The 21,641-nt window shown below is 45.0% G+C and overlaps 1 protein-coding gene across 7 annotated transcripts in view; it reads right to left on the bottom strand.

The window, feature by feature from the left end:
- The window catches only part of Dock3 (dedicator of cytokinesis 3), a 389,362-nt gene that overhangs the window by 3,457 nt on the left and 364,264 nt on the right, over window positions 1-21,641 (bottom strand). For 3 of the 7 annotated variants that reach the window (XM_085689687.2, XM_085689686.2, XM_085689684.2), the window contains 12 exons: window positions 20,329-20,495; window positions 20,114-20,200; window positions 19,528-19,707; window positions 18,389-18,472; window positions 18,149-18,265; window positions 15,400-15,521; window positions 14,021-14,159; window positions 13,353-13,500; window positions 5,225-5,343; window positions 4,170-4,257; window positions 672-794; window positions 81-163 (listed from right to left, as the gene is read on the bottom strand). In XM_085689687.2, the coding sequence (XP_085545813.1) occupies window positions 81-163; window positions 672-794; window positions 4,170-4,257; window positions 5,225-5,343; window positions 13,353-13,500; window positions 14,021-14,159; window positions 15,400-15,521; window positions 18,149-18,265; window positions 18,389-18,472; window positions 19,528-19,707; window positions 20,114-20,200; window positions 20,329-20,495 (1,457 nt within the window). The remainder of the gene's footprint in view (window positions 1-80; window positions 164-671; window positions 795-4,169; window positions 4,258-5,224; window positions 5,344-13,352; window positions 13,501-14,020; window positions 14,160-15,399; window positions 15,522-18,148; window positions 18,266-18,388; window positions 18,473-19,527; window positions 19,708-20,113; window positions 20,201-20,328; window positions 20,496-21,641) is intronic. The other 4 variants (XM_085689689.2, XM_085689688.2, XM_085689685.2 and 1 more) reach the window with 4 other exon arrangements.

Consider the following 21,641-nt stretch of genomic DNA (forward strand, 5'->3'; position numbering starts at 1 on the left):
AGGAGAGGCAGGTTCCTCTTGTAGGCCCCCAGGGTGTCTACAGCAGAGGAGGCGGTGGGACAGGTGCTTCAGTACATTACCTTGCGCAGGGTCCGGGCAGGGAGGGCTGGGGGGGCATCACCCAGTGGGTGGTGGAAGGCGTCAAAGTGTAGGGAGTAATGACCTGCAAAGAGAACAGAACCGTAGCCTCAGCTGGGGACCCCTGCACAAGCTGCACAGCAGCATCACCTTGCTGGGCACTGGGCAGGTGTGGAAAAGTCCCCCAAGAACACCTCAGCATTGAAAGTCACTTTTCTTTATACTGACAGTCTGTAAAAATACAGGTCACTGAGGTAAAAGAATCCCGTTCTCCACAGGAGGTCAGGAGTTTGAGTGTTTCAGAGCCCAGGAAACAGGCTTCAGGCAGGAGAAGTTCTGGTCCACTGGCAGGTTGATGGCAAACTGGTGAGTGGTATGTCTGGCACCGCTGGTTTTGTCATCTTCAACCTCCCTGTGTGGGATGGCCTTACTGAGCTAGCTTACAGGACTCAAAAACCTTATTGGTCCCAATATTCAGCAGGCTCCTTTCTGTGGTGTGGATGTTTTATCCTTGGCTGAGACGGCCTAGAAAGCTGCTCATCTAGCCTTTGGTCAGAGTTTGAGATGAGAAACTATTTGGGGGACCCGCTTACCATGCAGCAGGCTTCGGGGAGGCACTGGGGGAGCCAGGATGTGCCCCATGAGGGCAGACAGGAAGGGCTGGGCCTCTTGGGCTCCGCTATCCAGGCTCCAGCTGCTGGGGGCTGCTGGCACCGCTGAAGGGTGGAAAGAGATGGAGTGAACGGAGGTTACTTCTTGAGCTTCCCGCTTGGAGAAGCTGCCCTACAGCCTGAGGCTTCTCTACGTCTGCTCTGTGTAGCCAGCATACAAGAGACATGTCAGGCCCTACAGCTGGAAATACTAGCCAAGCAAGACACTATGGCCTAGAGAGATGACTGGCCAGTGATTGAAGCTGCCTCTGAAGACAAGAGTAAACTTATTTCTGAAGAGTGTTCAGGATAAAGCAGATTGAGAGAACATGCAATCAGGAATAAACACCTTCAGTCTCTGGGATCTGTCAGAAGCAAAACCAGACCACAGGAGAGAACAGGAAAGGCTGAAGAGATCAAGAACATAGCATAGAACACAGAACTCTTCACAAGTCAAGAATTAGGTCAAGGCTCTTAAACTGCCCTTGCCCTGTGTGAAAAGCAGGGAGCAGGATAGGAGATGGAGACTGTGTCCTTTGAGAGGCAGCCCCGCTGGTTCTACAGGGAGCCTGTGGTAACATTTAGAACATTGACCCATCCCTGTTCTTATGCCTACTGCTTGGGTTTAAGAGCAAGACATTTTCTGAGCAAGAAGAGGTTTTTAAGGTACCCACTGGAGTCTCAGCCTGGACCCAGGGGAATACACTGCTTCCTGAGAAAGGGGTAGGCTAGAAAGTCCTTGATACAGAATAGAGCAGGGCCCAGACAAAGCAGCGGTGCCTCATCGCTGGCTCTTTGGCTACAGCTGGGGTGAAAGTCCTTTGTTAAAGTGGAGAGAAGAACAGTGGCTAGACCTTCACAATTTGGGGTTTGGCTACTCTGCAGGTGCAGAAAAGGAAATGTGAAGCTTGTTTAAATAGTTCTTTTTAGAGAACAAATGCTAGCAAGAGGAAACATGCCTTTCCTCTGATGGAGTCTATTGGAGGGGTAGCCTATGCAGAGCACAGGTGTCTAATACGGGTTCTGTCTTAAAACAGTGGTAGCTAAGGGAGCTTGAGGTAGCCAAGGTTTGGGCTTTCATGGCCCATATACTAAATGGAGAATTCCAAAGCCTGATAGGAGCTGGGAGCCTCTAGAAAAAGCTGGAATCTGGCCTTTGAGTAGGAGATGGTTCAAAGTGCTGGACCCATGGCATTCCATGGATAGAGGGATTACATCATTTTTCTTCTTTTTGCTCAAGGACTAGCATGGGCTTACAGCACAGCAAGGTAAAACTCCAGCTATAAGGATGCTTAATCTCATGATATATTGATGGCTAATAGTAGGAAGAAGGGGCATCTGAATCTGATGAATAGCAACTGAGCTGTTACCTGCAGAAAAGAATTCTGAATCTGATAAGCATCAGATGGCTTCCTCAGAAAGCCTGAGCCCAAGAATAGGCATATCTTCCTCCAGGTTATCCAAGATGCAGCAGGGGCTTCTTGGTTCTAAGCATGCAAGCTCTCGTCTCCCAAACAAAAACATTTATGATGAAAGCCACAGGTCTCGGAAGTGGCAGCTTAGAGATGATCCTGTGAAGCTTCTTCTCTAAAAAGACCTGACAACCCAAGATCTCAGACATGTCCTTAACTCCCTAAAGAACTGAAGGTGCTGCTAAAGTTTACCCCAAGGGTCCAAAGGAACTTGAGGTCAGGGACACTATAGGGGAAGAATGCTAGGAAGGCTGTCATGGTGTACTTAAGATGGTGTCTGAGTGAGTCATTCGATGTCAAACAGAAACCACAAATCTGCAGTGAGGCCAGTGGACCTTTGCCATGTAGTGTGGCCAAGAGAATGATTTATTCTAGGAGAAGAGCAATAACCCTCACGTCATCTGTCAGCATTAAAAGCTTTACAGCATTGGCCTGAGGTCCCCAGTGCACAGTCCCTGACCTGAGGGCAGCCTTGTCTTGTCAGGGTATGACTGGCAAAGAAAAGAACCTACAGGTGAGAGGTAAGTTTCTAGGGGGACCTAGGGTTTAGTCTGGCCTGTGTATTACCAATGGGAAATTTCCTAATTTGTTGCCACTAAGTGTTGACCTTGTGGTTTGGATATAGTAGCTCTGGGCTCAGTTTTTGTTCTGAGACACCTGTCCTTCCCCCAGACACCTAGGGTGAGCGTGCCCAGCTCTTTGCTGCAGTGTAGCTTGTGAGGCCTGAGGCTCTTCTGTGTCCAGCTGATGTAGCATCCTGGTCTGACCACCAATACTGATTTGAGCTCTGAGCTGTGTGATTCTTGGCTAGTTTTGAGATTGCTCTGCATTTTAGGTGAAGAAAACCATTGTGGATTCTAGCCTTCCAGGACAAAAAGGCCCATTGCTTTGGGGTCATAGGTGCAGGAATCCAAGGAGTCACTTTTTCGGGATGTGCAGCCTTGAGGTTAGGAAGGTATCTTCAGTAGGCCTTTTGTGGTGGAGCATCTGGCACTAATGCCCACTAGGAACCAAGGTTTGGATCCAGTGTTTGGACTCCTTAAAAAGGACACAGAGTTTGTCCTTTACAACAATCAACAAGGGTAACAATGACAGTGGGGACAGCAGACAGCACTTGGTAAGCAGGTGCAATGACAACACGATGGAAGCTTTGAAGGGACATGGTCTGATGGGCTAAGGGGCAACAGACTATTGGTGGGAAGTGAATATGTACTGAGCACAGCAGATGGAGGCAAGGAGAGAACTATGGGACCAGGTTCTGCTTGACAGACAAGCTCAGCATGGTCCCCATTTAGGTACTGCTGTGCTAAAATTAACTTAGGTGTCTAGGGCTTCAGTCAAGGTTATAGAAGTTGGACACTGGTTCTTACATGCAGAACATAGGGTAATGTGTCACATCTATGCAGCCGCAGCTCTAGGGAGAGTTTCTCAGTGGTATGGTGTAGTACAGATGGACCCAGCAGTCACTGGCCAGAGTGGCTAAACAGTGACTGGATTTCAATGAAGCACACAGAGCTTTCTCTGCACAAACTTAATTTTGGAAATTCACTGTAGTATATATGTTCTATTCCTTTGGGGCTTTCATTAGCCACAGTCCATTCTGAGCTCCAAGAAGTTTCTGAAGCCCCAGATGGACCATCAGGCATACTAAATTATAGACGTTATTAGGAAGAACCTAGGAGAGTAGACTCCCACAGCAGCCTGAGTTATAACGAATTACTCAAGGCAGATGGCAGATGGGCCTCTCTGAGGGTGGGCCCTAGAGAAAGGGAAATACAGACAGACAAACAGGATCCAGGCCAGCTGTGGTCTAAACAGTGACCTGAGAAACTGGTCAGCACTACGTCTAGGGAGACAGACATGAGCATTTTGGTTGTGGCTCAGACCTGGACAGTTGGTAACTCAGGAACAAGAGTTAGACACTCAAGATGGGACAAACATGAGAGCGCTCCTAGAGAGAGGAAAATACCTTTTTCAGCCATAGACAGATTGGGATCACTGCAGGGTTTACAGGCTCCAACTACTTGCTGGAACAGGGCCCGCTGGAAGTTTGGTGGCTGAGGGAAGGAGAAAAATATCAAAGAGTGTAAGAGCAGCCAGCTACATCTGGGAGGCAGTGTTATGGACTACAGGTGCCAGGATGTTCTAAGCTCAGATGAGGATATCAAAGCAGTAAGATAGCTCATGCTTGAGATGTGCTGAGAGCTTCACACAGCCCTGGGAAGGCTGCTACAACAGTCCAGGTCTATTTGGATCTGAGCACTTCATGGATATTTGAGACATCACCCACGCCGTCATGTGCAGGACATAGGTACTTTCCATTATTCAACTGTCACATATTTCTATTTGCCAGGGAGACCACTGTCAGTAAGGATTTAAAAACCCTGTCTGCTCCATGAGCACTGATAGGTCTTAATTCCTGGAAGTCCCCACCGAGATCAGGTTAGCACTGAGGGGAGAGAAAGGCAGCACCCATACCTGGAGTCTGGAAGGACCCCATTGCTCTTCTGAGCAGCTCCCATCAGATCTGCTCCCTGCCTGACAGAGGGGTGCCATTGAGAAACTCCTGGCACTTTGAGTCTAGGACAGTTACTTGGAAGTGACTTTTGTGGCTTTGGGTAGAAAGTCGGGCAAACTGCAAAGGGCCAAGTGTTATTTGCTGGAGTAAGAATGGTGTCTGGTGAACTAAGTGCGGAGGTCAGCCCTAGCAGGACACACAGATTTCCTCCTACCTGTATTTACTACAGTCGCCTCAGGATGCAGAGGAATGGGGACTGCAGTTCAGAAAGCTGGCGAGAGGTTTAGGAAGCCACCCAAGCAGGTATAGTTCCAACCCAGTTGCCGGTCTACTTAAACCTACACTGGATTTCTGACCCTCAGATTTACTGGAGTCCAAAAGCTTTCTTACAACAGAATGAGGGAGGCATGCAAGACTGTGCATGCAAAGGTTTAGCAGATGCAATGAGGGAGCCCAAGCCAACACACTTGTAGCAGAGGACAGTTAGTCAAGGCGAGGCCTGCTACCTGTCCATTCTCTAAGATGGCTGCTGGATACATGGCACTGCTTGGGCGGTCCCGATGTGCGGGCAACAGCAACATCATTTCCCGGGCATGTCGGTACTTATCTGGCAGAGAGGGAGAGCCTGTAACCAAGTGAGAACAATCACGAACAGATGACAAACCACAGATGGAGGGCTCAGTGGCCAAGCATCCTTAGGACTGGGGACCAGGGTAGGTATCCCTTACAGTTAGGGTGAACTCAGCAAAACACAGAATGAAGGAGATCTAGTGAACAGACGGTGAAGACTGAATCTACTATCTTGGCTGAGGCACATTCATTGACAGAGGCCACCACCATACCCAGAGGCAGAAGGCACGGAGAATTGAAGTGCAGGGTGCTTAGGGTTTTTGAACCTTGTGTTCTCAGGCAGAAATGTAGTCTGAACAATGGGCTCTTCCAGAGGACCCGGGTGTGGGCCAAGGTCAGCTTGTGATGGAGCCATCACACAAAGACAAGAGACACTTGGAATAACAACCACATAGTTCTGATTTGACATACTGGGTCTACACACACTTACCTTCTCCAAACACCAGTGGTTCTGTTTTCCTGGCTTCCAACTACCATTTTGGCATATCCCTTCCTTCCAGAGGGTAGGCTCCCACTGCCTTAATTCTGCCTACCTGTCAGACCTATTATAGCTCTACAGCTAGGCTAGTTCTAAGCCTTGGACAGGTGGTTTGATACTTGCTGGTCCTTAAATGCTCTGGGATGATGTTCTTGTACTCTGTAAAGATTTGTCACTCATATTGGTTTAATAAAATGGTGATTCGCCAGCAGCTAGGCAGGAAGTATAGGCAGGGCAACCAGACTAGGAGAATTACAGGAAGAGGAAAGGCAGAGATGCAGTTGTCATCCAGAAGCAGAGGAAACAAGATGAGACTGCGTTACTGAGATAAGGTACCAAGCCACATGGCTAAACATAGATAAGAATTATGGATTAATTTAAATTGTAAAAGCTAGTTAGTAATATGCCTGAGCAATAGGCCATTTATAATTAATATAAGCCTATGTGTGTTTATTTGGGACTGAATGGATGTGGAACTGGGTCACTTCAGGGACATGGAACTAACCCAGAAAGCAAGGGATGTAGACCCAGACTTTTTCCTCCCTCACTGTGTAGCCCTGGCTGTCCTGAAACTTTCTCTGTAGACCAGATTGGCTTTGAACTCAGAGATCTGCCTACCTCTGCCTCCCATTGTCCATCTAGACACAGGTTCTTGAGTTGACTTATTCCATGTTATTTTCCTTTTGTTACTTTTCATATCCTTTTTCTATTAAGCCAGTGCAGTGACTGCTGGATGAGGTGCTATTAAAGCATTGAGGAACTTCCCCTCTGTGGTTCTTAAGAGAACTTTCTATAGAAACAGTAAGATAGTGCTGGCTTTCCTGTGGCAGGGTGATAGGAACACATCTGCAAATACACACTATTCATTGTATCAGACAACTGACTAGCCACCAGTGCCTCCATGCCAGAGTCATCTCGACCTCAATGTTTCTGGCTGATTCAGCTCTGAGGAGCTGGATAGTAGAGACTAGCCATGTGCTCCAGCTGAGAGGCGAGTCTGCAGATCCCAGAGGGCATCTGAGTTTCTGAAACCCACTGTCTCTGGGGCTCTTCTCTGGGCCTGTGCTGCTGGTACTGGAAAAAAATCTAATAAACCAAAGCAAAACCAGGTCTTCAGTCAGCTTACTGCAGGAGTCCTTGAGAAGTCCAGGTGTTCATTTTAGTCCAAAAAGAACATAAATACCAACAATGTAATTTTTCCGCTGTTATCTTTATAACATTTTCTACAGCTGTTCTGAGAGAACCTCTGGGTTGGCTTTAGGACTTTTATAACATCCTTCAATGATAAGGGAATGAGTATGGTTACTTAAATTTTGAATTTCTTTGTTTTGTAGCTTTACTGATATTTATGTTCTATTTTAAAATTTGTGCTTTAAGGCAATCTCAAGAAGATGGCTATGTAGAAAAAAGAAATTTTAAAAAAGCTCCAACTGTAGGAGTTCTTTGGTAGAGTTTTTCGGGTGATAATGGCACTGGGTCTTGTTTCCTCTGCATGTACTGGCTTTTTGGGATCCAGTCTGTTTGGATGCTCACCTTCCTAGTCCTGGAGGGAGCGGGGAGGAACTTGAACTTCCCACAGGGCAGGAAACCCTGACTGCTCTTAGGACTGGAGAGGGATGAGGAGGGGTAGTGGGGGTAGTGGGAGGGTAATGGGAGGAGGGGCGGAAGTGGAAATTTTTATAAATTAATAAAAAAATAAAAAAGCTCCAAATCCCACTGATTTGTCTCTGTCTTCCCAGATGAGAGACTGTGAATCAGGAAGTTGGGTCCTAGTGCTACTATATTACAAATCTATTTCCCAGGTCTAATCAGCCTTGTGGCCAGCAGGGGGAGCCATGGACTTAACAAGAATTTCAACTGTACTTTGTTGTTCTTCCTGTTCTCACAGACTTCTATTACAAGAACCATAGCAGAGGTTGTCAATGGGTGTGCAAAGAAGAACAATGGTCTTATGACCTAGGAGTGCGGAAGGGGATTCTACTCCAGACCTTATTCAAAGAAACTTTTCCCTCATTGGTAACAAGGGACATTAATGAATGAACAGACCCCTCACTGCCTTGTTTATCAAGAGTATATCCATTGCCACATCAACTTGAAAACATCCATCTTACCCTATGATGTTGTACAGTCCTTTTCAAAACTATTTATTTTTAAAGCTATTTAATTAACTTTACAGTGTGGTGAGCGACAGCATACACATGCCTGGGTGTGTGAGTGGAGGTCAGAAAGCAACTTCTGGGAGCCAATTCTTTCCTTCTTGCGTGGGTACCGGAGAGTGAGTGAACTCAGGCAATGCAGGCCTATGTAACAAGTGCTTTTACCCACTGAGCCATCTCACTGGTCCCATGCAGTTTGTCTTCTCCCACACTTGACACTGTGCCTGACAGACATCTGGGTGTATAGCTCTCCAGATGGCTGGTGTAGAGACTATATGAGTGATGTAGTTGAAAGTGGCTTCCTTTCTTTCTAACTGCTTCTGCCCTTGCTATTAGTTCCCTGCTTTGGGCCAAGTTCTATTTAACTATTTTGTTTATTTATACACTGAATGCCTCAGAGAGAGAAGAGGCTTTTTTCAACTTTCCTCTGTGTAATAGCCTGGAATTCAGCCATTGTCAGAGTTTGTCTCTAAAAATCATCAGTGACTTCCTTTCTCAACTCTATGCTCTGCTCCTCATGAAACATCCTGTTAATTCAGAATTCTAAGACACACTGTTTTAAGATATCTAAGTTTTGAGAACACTTTATACTTTGCCACAATAGATAACAAAGACAGTAGAAAGTACTAAAGAGATAACCAGGAGAACTTTTTCCTGTTTCACTCATTGGACAAGAGCCATGCAGTTTCTCCACTGAGCACTCAATAAAAGCTTATGAGGGACCAAATCAGTTACTAGTCACTGCCGTCCTCAGGAACCATGCAGTGAGGTTTCAGCTGATAGAGCAGAAGGCTGACCCACCAGAGGAAATGCGTTCTGATGGAGGTAAACACAGTTCTCAAGGCGCTGGGCCCACCACCTTTTGTATATCGGCAATTCTCACAATGGATCTCTTGTGAAGTCATACACACTCTCCCTTGGTACAAGATTCAGCAGAGTATGGATTATTGGGCACAATTCTTTCCCATGTACTGGTATATTGGGTCATTCCACCCTGCTCCCATTGAACCTCCAGTGGGAAATTTAGTCACACAGTCAATAACCTTGGTTCCCACAGTCTAATCTCCACTTTGTTCCCTGAGACATGTTAGAAGTCACCTCCCTGCAGCTATCTTCCATTTGGTAGGACATGCAGTCAGGAAAGGAGTGTCTCATATAGATTACACTTGGGACCTTCAAAGAAAAAGGACATCTAAGCTCAGAGAATTGCCTTTGTTTTGTGTGTGTATATAAGCTGGAAACTTTACAGAATAGGAGGAGAACAGCAGGAGAAGAATTAAAAAAACCAATCCAGAAAAGTATGTAGTGGAGAATTCATTTTGCCCTCTGATCTAAGTTCTGTGTTTGCTAAGTCTTCTTCTGAACCCTGAAGGGAACACTATGGCTGGCACTCTGAAGTCCCTGAGAAGTTTGCTAGAAGGACAAATGATGGTATCATGGTTATTCTTATTGTTATTGGATTTAAGATCACCTGAGACAGGAATCTGGGTGCAGAAAGGTGTGAGGAGGGAAGACCCACTCCATGGGCCAGAGACTTAAGTTGCATAAAAACGGGGAAACCAGTGAGTGTACCAGCTGCCTTATACACCTGCTGCAATACCTTCATATTGTGAGCCAAAAATCAACCCTTCCTCGAGTTGCATGCTAAGTATTTAGTCATAGCAATGACAAGAGTAACCAATACAGGCAGTAACAGCTAGCCTGAGATGTCTCTAATAGCAGCCACAGCACAGAAGAATATCAAACAGTATCAGAGCTGGAGAGATGGCTCAGTGGTTAATAGCTTGCTACTCTTCAGAAACACCTGAGTTTGGTGCCAACTGCGTCCATCAGACAGCTGTAACACAGTCTGTAACTATAGTCCCAGGGAATCTGACACACACATACATACAAATTTTTAAAAAAGTACCAGAGTAATACTAAATTAAAATATCCATCATTTGTTTATCAATAATCATGAATCTGCAAGAATAACCAGATAAGGCTGGGAGGTGATGAAGCGTGTCTTTAAGGTCAGCCTGTCTAAAGAGTGAATTCCAGTCCTGGCTAGGACTACACAAAGAAATATTGTCTTGAAAAACCAAGAACAAACAAACAAACAAACAAACAAACAAACAATTGGAAAAAAAGAATAGCCAGATCAAGCCTTAGATACGGCTGAGCACACCTCAGAGACTTCAGGTTAAGGAATACAGCAACACCTACATGATATATGGAATCTGTATCTGCAGCTCTAACCAGGGCACTTACACAAGATTGGAAATACCAATGTTTAGACATACATAGCTATTTTGAGGACTTTCCTTCCTTTCTGTTCCCAGAGCCATCTTTTAGTAGGCCTTTTCATAATACACAGTCCTGTCTCTGTTTGCAGCCTTCATAGACTGTGTTCCCTAAAGTTGGCCCCTCTTGTGTGAATCCCATAGCTCACGTTAGGAAAGTAATATGGGTAGCAGAATGGGCAGACTTTGGGCTGCCAACTGGAAAGACCTGCACCACACGTTCAGCATTCATTTCTTCACTGGACCTTCAGAACGTCAAACAGTGCTTTAAATTAAAATCTGTGACTGCCCTGCTGTAACCTTACTCACTTCCCTCCACTTTACTAATGTTTTTCCCTAGCTGGTTATTGCGTCCATCAGGCCACACTTCATTGGTTCTTTCCCATCTTGCCTACTGTGGGCCTTACAGGTTTGTATACTTTAGAGAGAGTCCTTAAGAATATTGCTTGTTCTTCCAAAGGTCCTGAGTTCAATTCCCAGAAACCACATGGTGGATCACTGATGAGGGATGTCCTCCTGTATATGTGTTACTTTTATTGGTTAATGAATAAAGCTGTTTATGGCAGGGCAAAATATAGCCAGGCTGGAAGAGATAGAGAGAGAGTAGGCAGAGTCATGCAGATGCCATGTAGCTGCCAAAGGAGAGAAAGATGCCAGCCACCAGTCAGAACCTTACTAGTAGGCCACAGTTTCATGGTGATACACAGAAGAATAGAAATGGGTTAATTTATGATGTAAGAGTTAGCTAGAAATATGCTTAAGCTATTGACCAAACAGTGTTGTAATTAATATAGTTTCTGTGTTATTATTCAGGTCTGGAGTGCCCTGAAACGAACAAGCAGCCTCTGCCTACCACTCACAGCCATCTGCAATACGATCTGGTGCCCTCTTGAGGAACAGACCTGGTCAGTCTTCCTCATCAACGTAGACCATGAAACCCAATATGGAATAGTTCAACGGAACTGCCATACACTGGCTGCCTCTGCATGCTTTAGCAATGCCAGGGCATAAATTTTATTTGTTTCCCTAATGTTATAAGCATGTGTTGTTTTTCTTTGTATATAAAATAATCAGAACAAAAAGAACCTATCCTTTTGAAGCCTGAAATCAATAGTCAGTGACGGGTTGACAGGCACAGACCACTGTGCATAGCAAATATTTCAGAGGGGAATAACTGAGTTTTCTCCTGGGTCATGTCCTTTTACTGAGGGAGCGATGCAATATTGACTACCAAGTAGCAGCACAGCAGCAAAAACTGCCAGAGCAGGATTTAAAGTCAGCTGGTGACCCAAACCCTCAAGTATGCGTGCTGAAAATACAAGCATTCTCTAACACAATGATGGGGTTGCTAGGCAGGGAGACTGATGCGGGAGAATTATCTGTATTCCGTCAATCATATTTTAATAAAACGCTGATTGGCCAGGCAGGCAGTATAGGCGGGAAAGTCAGACAGGAAGTAGGGGTGGAGCAAAGAGACTGGGAGTATTCTGGAAGCAGAAGCTCTCTCGCCACTCCTGCGCAGACCACTAAAGAGGCAGCATGTAACTTGCCCAGCTGAGAAAGGTACGGAGCCATTATGGCTAACATAGATGAGAATAATGGGTTAATATAAGTTATAAGAGTTAATAAAAAGCCTAACCTAATGGGCCAATCAGTTTATAACCTAATGTAGACTCCGTATGATTTTCTTTGTTGCTTGCCAGCTGTTGGGGTACTTGGAGGGATGGAAACCCCAACAAGCCGGCCCCCTCATGTTACAGGAGACAGTTAATCAACAGCTCCTCAGCAGTCGTCATTTAAGACATGCAAATATCAATGTTGGAGTTGTCTTTGACAAATGTCATTATCAGTGGCAAGTAATACTCTGGGAGATGTGGAATTAAAGACTACTAAAAGGAGACAGATTTTTACACACTATATGGAAAAATCTCTATGATGCTTATAACCATTTCCAAGTGCTGGTCTGCCTTCCATGGACAGATTAAAAATAAACAATACTGGACCTTCAGTAAGTGATGACGATCCACAAACTGGTTGTAACTAAGGTTAGAGCTAAATCAGTGACAAGGGCTCCAAACTGGCCTCAAACAAAGCCAAAAGGTAAATTAACAGCAATATATGCCGTTGTTTATTCATTATTGGCCTAAAGCTAAGAAATCTAGAAGGTAAAACTGACAACAGTAAAATTCAGGTAGTTATTAGGGTGTGCCCTAAATTCTAGGCTACCCAGAACAACTTTGATCTAACCACAAGACTAAACCAAACTCAAACATTTCCTTCTTAGTGGGTCCAAAAGGTGGAGCACTACTTGTGCACTCTAGGCCTATGTCACTCCCTTAGGAAAGCACTTTTGCATCCCATCAATAAAAACTATACAAGCAGGTCAAGCATGGACACGCCTTTAACTCCAGCTTTTGGGAGGCAGAGGCAGGTAGATCTCTGTGATTTTTCAGCCAACCTGGTCTACATATTGACTTTCAGGCTAGCTAGGGGTATATAGTGAGAATCTATCTCAAAACAAAATCCAAAACAAGAAACATCCCACAACCAAAAAGGCTCTGGATGCTCAGTTTCTCTCTTGTCCTCACCTTGTTTTCCAATGCGTTTTTGTTACTTTTCATTCTATTAAAGATATAACTTTCTTTTTCTCTTCTCTTTTCATCTCACTTTTCTGAACAGCTACTCATCCTAAGTGTACTTCTCCGACACTCCAGGCATGCCCTCTCCCAGTAATCCTACCCCAAGGATTCCCACTCCTCACTGCAGCTTCTGTAGATTTACAGTGCTGATCCAACCTGCCTTTTGAGTTTCAGCACAGAGAGAGTAGCCTTCTCCTCTCCCATCTCTTCCCTTCAGGCAGCTGGTGGGAACTCTAGCTTGCTTGCCTGTTATTTCTCAAACTCCAATAAAATTGCTTTTGATTTTTAAGTTTCCTCTTAAATTCTTTTATCCATCTACAAAAGAGATTCAGTGTCCTTTGGTGACAACAAGACTACTCTCAAAGATAAAGGCACAGATGAAAGGAAGACAAGTGGGGTTCATGAAACTTTCTATTCTCCTTCAGCATGCAGCATCCTGTCATCCTTACCTCGGGTGCTAGAAGGGGCAGAGGTAATCATCTGGGATGGTGCTGAATGAGTGGAACTCAGGCTGGAGGAAGAAGGGCTTGCCTGGGATGAGGATAGAACAGAGACGTTGGTGACTGAGCCCTGGTATCTGGGGTTGTGATATGCAAGCTGCAAAGGAAAAAAAAAATCAGCATTCTGAATGATCAGTACTGTAAAGCTGGTACAGAGCGAGCTGGCTTATGCAACCATGTCCTGAAGTACCCTAACCAAGTAACTGATATTGTATTCTGGACCCTGCTGGAGACTGGACTAATGGTAAGCACTGTGGACTACCCATAAAACTCACATGGAGCAAGACAGTTGTGTTGGCTCTATTGGGCTACACATGGAAAAGAATTTGGGACTTAGCCATCAGAACTACCAAGCAGGAGGCTAATTTGGCAGAAGACCTTAGCCACTGTAGTCTGTAATAGCAGCTAGGTCTGAAGCTAGATTTCCTGCTTGTGAAATAAGGTATGGAAACTAAGACGGGGTGGTATGTAGGAATAAGGCTGCCTTGCTAGCTATTGAAAGGTGTGTTCTGAATCCAGGAACTAGAGAACTTGGTAGAGTTTCCAGTTATCAAACCAGACTCCAGAAAGGGGAGTCCTCTAGCCATGCTACCCTGTTCATTCTCACAGCTCAGTACCTGCATGTGGTGGTAGAGGTCTTCGGGAGCTTCACCCATAGAGCTGTCACCCATCATCACCATGTTCCCTGCTTCACTAGACGCATGTGAGGAGAGAGACGATGATGAATGGCGGCCTGTGCCCATTAAGTTCATGGGGCTGTGAACAAGAGTAGGAAATAGGGAAGAATCAGGTGGTACCTAGGAAAGGATGCTAGGCAGTAGGAACAATGGACAGATTTGTGAAACAGTGATATCCTGCCTCAGCCAGCACTGGTTTGGAGGGTTCTATAATCAATGTTCACATCTGTCTGAGGCTTAGAGGAATCCTGAGCTCCACTTTGTCACTGGCCTAGAAAGGCTTATGCTAGTACAATCTCTCCTTACAGTTAAACGGATTAGAGCCAGTCAGTATGAGGGCACTAGCAGTGTATCAGGAGGAATGAGAGAGAGAGAGAGAGATGATAAATCAGGTCAAGAATCTTACATCCTTCTTCCTATGGAATATCAGTCTGAACAGTGCTAGTCTAGCATACACTATTATGAGATTTGCTCTGAGCTCAGAGTCTTATAGGGATGAAGACACTATCAAAAGAAAGCTGTGCGTTTTTGCCTGTATCTGTGGCTACAAGTTTCCCAACAACTTTCCTCTTTCAATACCAGGAGGTCGTTTGTTCATTTGTTCCTGTTCTCATTTGCTGAGTGGCCACTCTTCTGGGTTGCTGATCATGTTGGAAAAGAATTCTTATTGAGAGATTCCTCGTACTGGCTTCCTTTCCTAAACCTGGCTTTCCTATCCTAAAGGCTTTGAGTATTCCCACTTATGCCTGCTCAGGTCAAAACTCTTGAATTTTGAGCAGTCATTACTTGAATGCCCATACCACCAATATTATTAGCTTCCTTAAAACAATCAAAGATCTTCATTCTCTTCGGGCTCATGCCCAAAGGCACATATGAACATATGAGCTGGCCCTGCCCCCTTCCATGCTGGAGTCCTGTGCCCTGCCTCTTACTTCTATTCACAGGACTGGCTAGGTTTTCCTGTTCACATCATACATGTGTAAGTTCTTTGCCCGGATCTTGTCCCATCACTCTTCTAACATGGACTCTTTACTGCCTAGCAAACCTCTGCCTGTCCTTCAAGACTTATCCCAATATCCCCTCCCCTGTGTCCTCAGAATACCATGTATGTGCTTCTGTTACATAGGATAGTGACTAATTAGATGCAGGTGAAATGCCACTGACTGACCAGTGTAGGAGCTGCTTAAGGCAAGGCTGGGGCCGAGGGGATAAAAGGGCATGTGAGCACACACAAGTACTCTCTGCAGGTCTTTTTCTCTGATGTTTATCCTCCAGACCTACCTCTCTGGAGGAAACCTTCCACAGCCCTAATGCCATACCTGTGCCTGTGAGTCATCTTGATGTTCTCAGGGCTCATGGGGCTATGGGATGCCAGAACATTTCCCCGTGGGGTGCTGGTGCCTGAACATGCAGGACTTAGCTTATCCAAACCTGGAAACTCCTGTTGAGAAATGAATACTTGTTCATAGAGAGTAACGAATAGACAAGGAGTAGGAGAGATGAGTTGACAGTTGGAAAAAATGTAAAACAAATGAACAAATAAAAACATAACCATGTGATATACTTCTGGTTTCTTCTGGACAATCATATCTTCATTACTAAATACTCCTGCAAGCATTCTGGAGCCTAGACCAGATGCTATGGAGTCCCACACATCTGGAATAGGCCGAAGTGAATCTGAGTTCATAGGAGAGTGTTAACAGGCTTCCTCACTTCACAGTAAGCAGAACAAAGACTGGGAAGGAGGAGAGGAAGACTTATCGGCTGTCATTCAGTGCAAACTCTCACATAAGAACTGGTGTTGGGTTTTATTGGATTGCTGAATGGCTCAGCTCTTAGTGATCTGAGTTAAGTTACCTGTGACACAGCCTCTAGGGAAACAGGAAACAACGTCCTGATGTAAGTAATTGAAAATAGCAGTTCAACCTTTAGCATAATTAAATTCTTACTAAGTATGTAGACTTCTTGGCAGAAACTACAAATCTAACTTCCCACTGGGTGATAGAAGCATACTGATCTCTGTCTCTGTGACAATGAGGAAATTTTGTTGTTGTTGCTTTTTTTTTTTTTTGAGACAGGGTTTCTCTGTGTAACAGCCGTGGCTGTCCTGGAACTCACCATGTAGACCAGGCTGGCCTCAAACTTAGAGATCTGCCTGCCTCTGCCTCTCAAGTGCCGGAATTAAAGGTGTGCACTACCACTACCCTGCGACAATGAGGAATCAGTAAAGCATAACTTTATCCAGGTTTTCTCAAGATATTAATAATATATGATGGACAAAAACTCTTGTCTACAGGGTATGTTTCTGAGCTAGACTTAAAGTGGCAGGCACATTTTCCAGGTTCTTCTTCCCCAGCAGGTATAACGTTGCAGTGTGTTTCTGCAATGTGCACAATAGGGGCTTTCAGGTATATGGGCAAGCACTTGGTGCTTTTGTTGCAGTGATCTGACTGCAGAGATGCGGCAGGAACCCTCCTGGTTCCAGGCTCTACACTGCCTGGGCTCCGAGTTGGGATGGGAACTCTGCATAGAGGATGGGAACTCTGCATAGAGCAGAAGCCAGCTATGCTAATGAGGTGGAATCCTCATTAGATTTAGTGATGCTACTCAAGTTCTTTACTAGTCAGTGATCTTAGTTTTAAAGGAAAAATATTTATGTTCTACAAAAATTCCATAAAAGGCCATGGGAGAACCCTACCAAGAAGCAGAAATTTTGTAAACTATAGAAATTTCTCTGCAAAGTGGGCCAGTCTCTAAAACTGTAATGAGCGTCTTTTTCTATTTTGCTTTTCATGCTGTTCACTTTTTTTTTTTTGAGACAGGGTTTCTCTGTAGCTTTAGAGCCTGTCCTAGAACTAGCTCTTGTAGACCCGGCTGGCCTTGAACCCAGAGATCTGCCTGCCTCTGCCTCCCAAGTGCTGGGATTAAAGGCATGTGCCACCATCACCCCATGCTGTCCACTCTTGCAAAACTGGCTGAGGCCTGCACTGGGAATCTGGAGAGACTAGAACTACAACCTGAAGCATACAAGAACAAAGCAGGCCAGTTCCAAGTGGGACAGCTCATTGAATCCTTGGATGGTTCAACCTCTAGGCTTTTATGTCATCTCTAAAGAGGAAACTTTTCTATGACAGCTATGTTTCTTTGCTTCCCTAATACTTATACCTGGTGGCCCTCAGTAAAATGAGAAGAGAGCCTCACAGGTAGCTTGGCTAATGGCCACTGAGGTCTGGGAGCCAGGACATTTAACAGAAAGTCTACTCTAGAAATAATTTAGAGTCAGCCTTGTGGTTAAAACTGGATAAGGGTATGTGATGTGAATAGGGGCCTGGGGACTCAGTGCTACCTGAATCTCATTTCCAACTAGCCATCATTTCATGGCAAGGAAAACTGATCCTGGAATACAGGTCCTGCCTGTGTGCATTAGTTCTTGGGCCAAACCTGCTACGGAAGGTGAAGAGCCAGGTCAAGCTTTTGTAGATAATCTGGGGGCTGGTATGATACCTCCCTGACACCTTTAACAGAAGTCAGAATGAAAGTACATAGTGTCAAATACTTTCTTAGATGTGATCCTGGATCATAAGACATTACAAAGGAAATTGAGAAAGGAAAAATAAAGTTAGAGGGGAAGAAAAGGCAAGAAGGAGGGAAGGTAGACAGGGAGAAAGAATGAGAGAAAGAGGGAAGAAAATGGGTAGGGAGAGAAAAAAACAAAGATGACAAGAAGGCCTGTTCAGGCCATACATTTATTCTTGAGGTCCTTGGCCAGAAAAATATCTCCAAAGAAATTCCTGCATATGAGCCCTTTCTGCATGTGAAAAGATCAATTAGCACAGTGCCTAGAAAAATGTTCTTTGCCATAAGTCTGACTCTTTCTTTGGGACTGAGTGAACCAAAGCACCTGGCTTTGGATACAGTACCCACTACCTCCACCTCCCACCCCTTGAGGCAGGGACAGCTTCTCTCCCACCCTACTTCTCTTCTTCCTACTTTTTTTTTTTTTGACTGTGGTATAGGTGTAGAGAAAGTGAAAGTTTGTTCTAGTGGGCAGGCATGGGATCAGCTTACATGGTACAGACTGGCCCTCATCATCTGGAACTGATCAATCAGCTTCTTATGCAGAGGCCGCATTTCTGGATGCACAAACTTCTCGTGGACTGCCAGCCCAACTCCAAGAACATGGACCTATGAGAATTGTCAAATAAGGCCTCTATGTTTAGCAGGAAGCAACCTCTGAGAATTGCGTCATTTTTGTGGTACATAACTTTTCCCACTCGTTTTGGACCTTCTAAGTCCTACAAGCCATACCTGTTCCTGCATTAGCTCTTTGAGCTGGGCAATCTTCTCAGCATCTCCTGGGTGCTTGGAGATGTAATCTTTATCAAAGAAGGCCTGTAAAAAGAAAGTTCAGGTAATAAAGACCTGTCCTAGTCTTAGATGGAGCCCTTAAAAGGCAGCCAGGTTGCTTCCTCATAGGTATCCTTCAGCACCTCCATCTTGACCTGGTTGAACACCTAACAGTCGGGAATTGTGTATTTTCTGTGCCTGGAAAAGACTAGAGGTGGCCTAATCTGAGGATGGATGCTAGCTCTGGTTTCTCACAAAGCTTGGATGGCCTGACTATGCCAGGCAGAGCCAGTATACTGAGAATGTGCAACTGTGGTGATATTTTATTTGCATTTTAATAAGTTAAGATTGCCTGAAGATCAGAGAGTAAAAGAGCCACACTGATCAGTTGTACAGACCAGACAGTGGTGGCGCACACCTTTAATTCTAGTAGCCACACTAGTTCGCCATAGAAAGTGGGTGGTAGTGGTGCACATCTTTAATCCCAGCAGTAGAGAGGAATATAAGCTGGGATGAGACAGGAACTTATTCTCTTTCTGTCTGAGGACGTCTTATAAGTAAGAGCTCTCTAGTGACTTGGCTGCTCCGCTTTTCTGATCTTCAGGTTGAAGCTCAATATATGTCTCTGGGTTTTTATTATTCGTTCTACATGCACCAGTTTCTTAGATAGCCCGTCTCCATGAAAGACTGGGTTTCTTTTTTTTTCCCCTTTGGTTTTTCGAGACAAGGTTTCTCTAAAGCTTTAGAGCCTGTCCTGGAACTAGCTCTTGTAGACCAGGCTGGCCTAGAACTCATAGAGATCTGCCTGCCTCTGCCTCCCAAGTGCTGGGATTAAAGGTGTGCACCACCACTCAGCAAGACTGGGTTTCTTAAGGACCCCAGGAAGCTACTTTATAATCAGATGAGTTATCCATCTGACAGAAACTGGGGGAGGGGAAGCCAGAGGTCTGTGCTACAGAAATAGAGAATGACTAAGAGTTTACAACTTTTATCTTAGAACCACCTCGTCCAGAAGAGGGTATAACTTTGGGAAGAGGAGCCTGTGAACTGTGTTCTTAGCCAGGCTGACTGGCTAAGTTTGACCAAGGTCTCCATCTTACCTCCTGGTAGCGTGCAATGCCTCCATTGACAGCTGCATCAATGACACCATTCAGGCACATGCTGAGCAGATTGATGTTGCCATGCACTTGTTTGTGTTGATATTGGCTGATCAGAGCTCGCAGCTCCTGATTCTTATTCTCGACTACTTGGATGGCATTCTCCAGAGGACTCACCTCCACCTGTGGGCACACATACAGAGTCCTCTCAGGCATGAGAACTGCTTCTCATAACCCGAGAACAGAGAGCGATAACCTGTGATGCCAATCCTCCTTCCTGTGGAAGAAGACTTCTGACTTAAGGAGGTGCAGAGAATAGTGAGGAGGGTTAGTTCTGCAGTCAGGGATTTCTGGTTTCTAGAATATCAGAGGTTTTTTTTATCATTTGTAAACTGAAAAATACCTGATGCTTAGGAGTGTCCTGTGGTCTAGATGAGAAGATATCAAAGCTTCTGGCATAGAATTGGCCTTAGGGAACTGAGGCCAGGTAGGTGCCAAAGTCTGTTCTTTCTTTAATCCTTAGAGAAAACTCCCTAGGGATGGGCTGAGGAGTAGCAAAAAAGTTTAAGCCTTCTGAGGCATAACTTACCAGTTCCCTCCTTTCCACTTCAAACCACCGAGAAATGCCAGGCAAGCTGTGGGTCAGTGTCAGTGTGGTGCGTTCAATCCACAGGCTCTGTGGGGAGGGCACAGACAAGGGCACGAAGTTAGACGTGATGGGAGGGTGCCAAGGTGATGCGTTCCTGAGAAGCAGGGCTTACCCCAGATTTGCCATGCACACTGCATCCACTTCCTGTACTCTACCTTGAATTCATTCTCTTTGTCCTTGGGGCCTTTGTGGAAAGGTCTGTCATAGCGGAATTTCCTCACATTGTTGACACGGTAAAAGCTCTTCACACGATCAGGTACTCTATCCATTTGTAGAACATCCACATAATCTGGAATAGGTGTCACTGCATAGATCTGTAAATCTGGACATGAAGTGAAGGAGAAATCTAGACTTGGCAAAGAAAACGACTGAAGTGGCAGCCTCTTGTCCTCTCCGTGATGAAGTGCACGCAGCCTTTGTTCCTTCCTGGAAGTTGTGGTGGAGGCAGCAGGATCCATCAGACCTAAGCACAGTTAGACAGACCTCCCTACCTACCCCTTCCCTCCTGCTACAACAGAGAATGTCATGAGCATTCAGCCAAGGTGAGGTAGCAAGTGTCCTGTGCTGCCCCTTTAAGAGAGTGATTAAACAAGTACCATATGCAATATCCACACCACAGAAATAAGTATCTGGGTCTGCCCATAGTATCTAAATGGATTTTTATATAAAACAGTCTTTTTGCTTCCTTTATTTTTGCTTTTTCAGTTCTTTCCCTTTCTTTCTTTCTTTCTTCCTTCCTTCCTTCCTTCCTTCCTTCCTTCCTTCCTTCCTTCCTTCCTTCCTTCCTTCCTTTCTTCCTTTTTTTGGGGGGGGCATTAGGGCTTAAGCCCAAGGCTTTGGGATGGGAATGATAAGCTTATCCAATGGTCTATATCTCTAGCCTCTTTTGCATTCTGACCCAGGGTCTCACTAAACTACCTAGGTTAACATTAAATTCACCCTGTAGTTTAGACATGTCTTAAACTTGGTATCTTACTGGGATTACAGGCCCAGTCAAAATAACCTTTCAATTAAAATTCTGTCTGAGGTCTTTGTGAAGAGAACATGAATGGGTGTCTACTTGCTGTTTACTCTCTGGAAGAAGTTTGCCTTATGATGACGAGCATATAACTTCCAACAAATCTGTGTAAAGTGGGTAGTGAGGGGCAGGCCAGTGTTCGCACTGAAACTTCCAAATGCCATCAAATCATAGGCATTCTTTACTTCCTTCTTCTCCATGGGACTCTGCTACGGTCAATTTAACAAAGACAAGGGACAAAAACTGCACAGGAAAGTAGAGCAGGTTGCATTATAGGTGGTAAACCCATGCTAAGAGCCCTGTTGGGACCATAATCGCCTTATTCAGCGATTGGCCCCAGCCCTGTAGAGCCCAGGGTAGAGACTAAACTCATGAGGGTAACTAGCCTGACAATCAGTCCCTGAAGCTCAGCTTATAACTTATGAGGTCATCCATGGTTAATGGCATGCG

Source organism: Myodes glareolus, chromosome 4 (genome assembly GCF_982192425.1).
Source record: "Myodes glareolus chromosome 4, mMyoGla1.1, whole genome shotgun sequence".
Taxonomy (NCBI): domain Eukaryota; kingdom Metazoa; phylum Chordata; class Mammalia; order Rodentia; family Cricetidae; genus Myodes; species Myodes glareolus.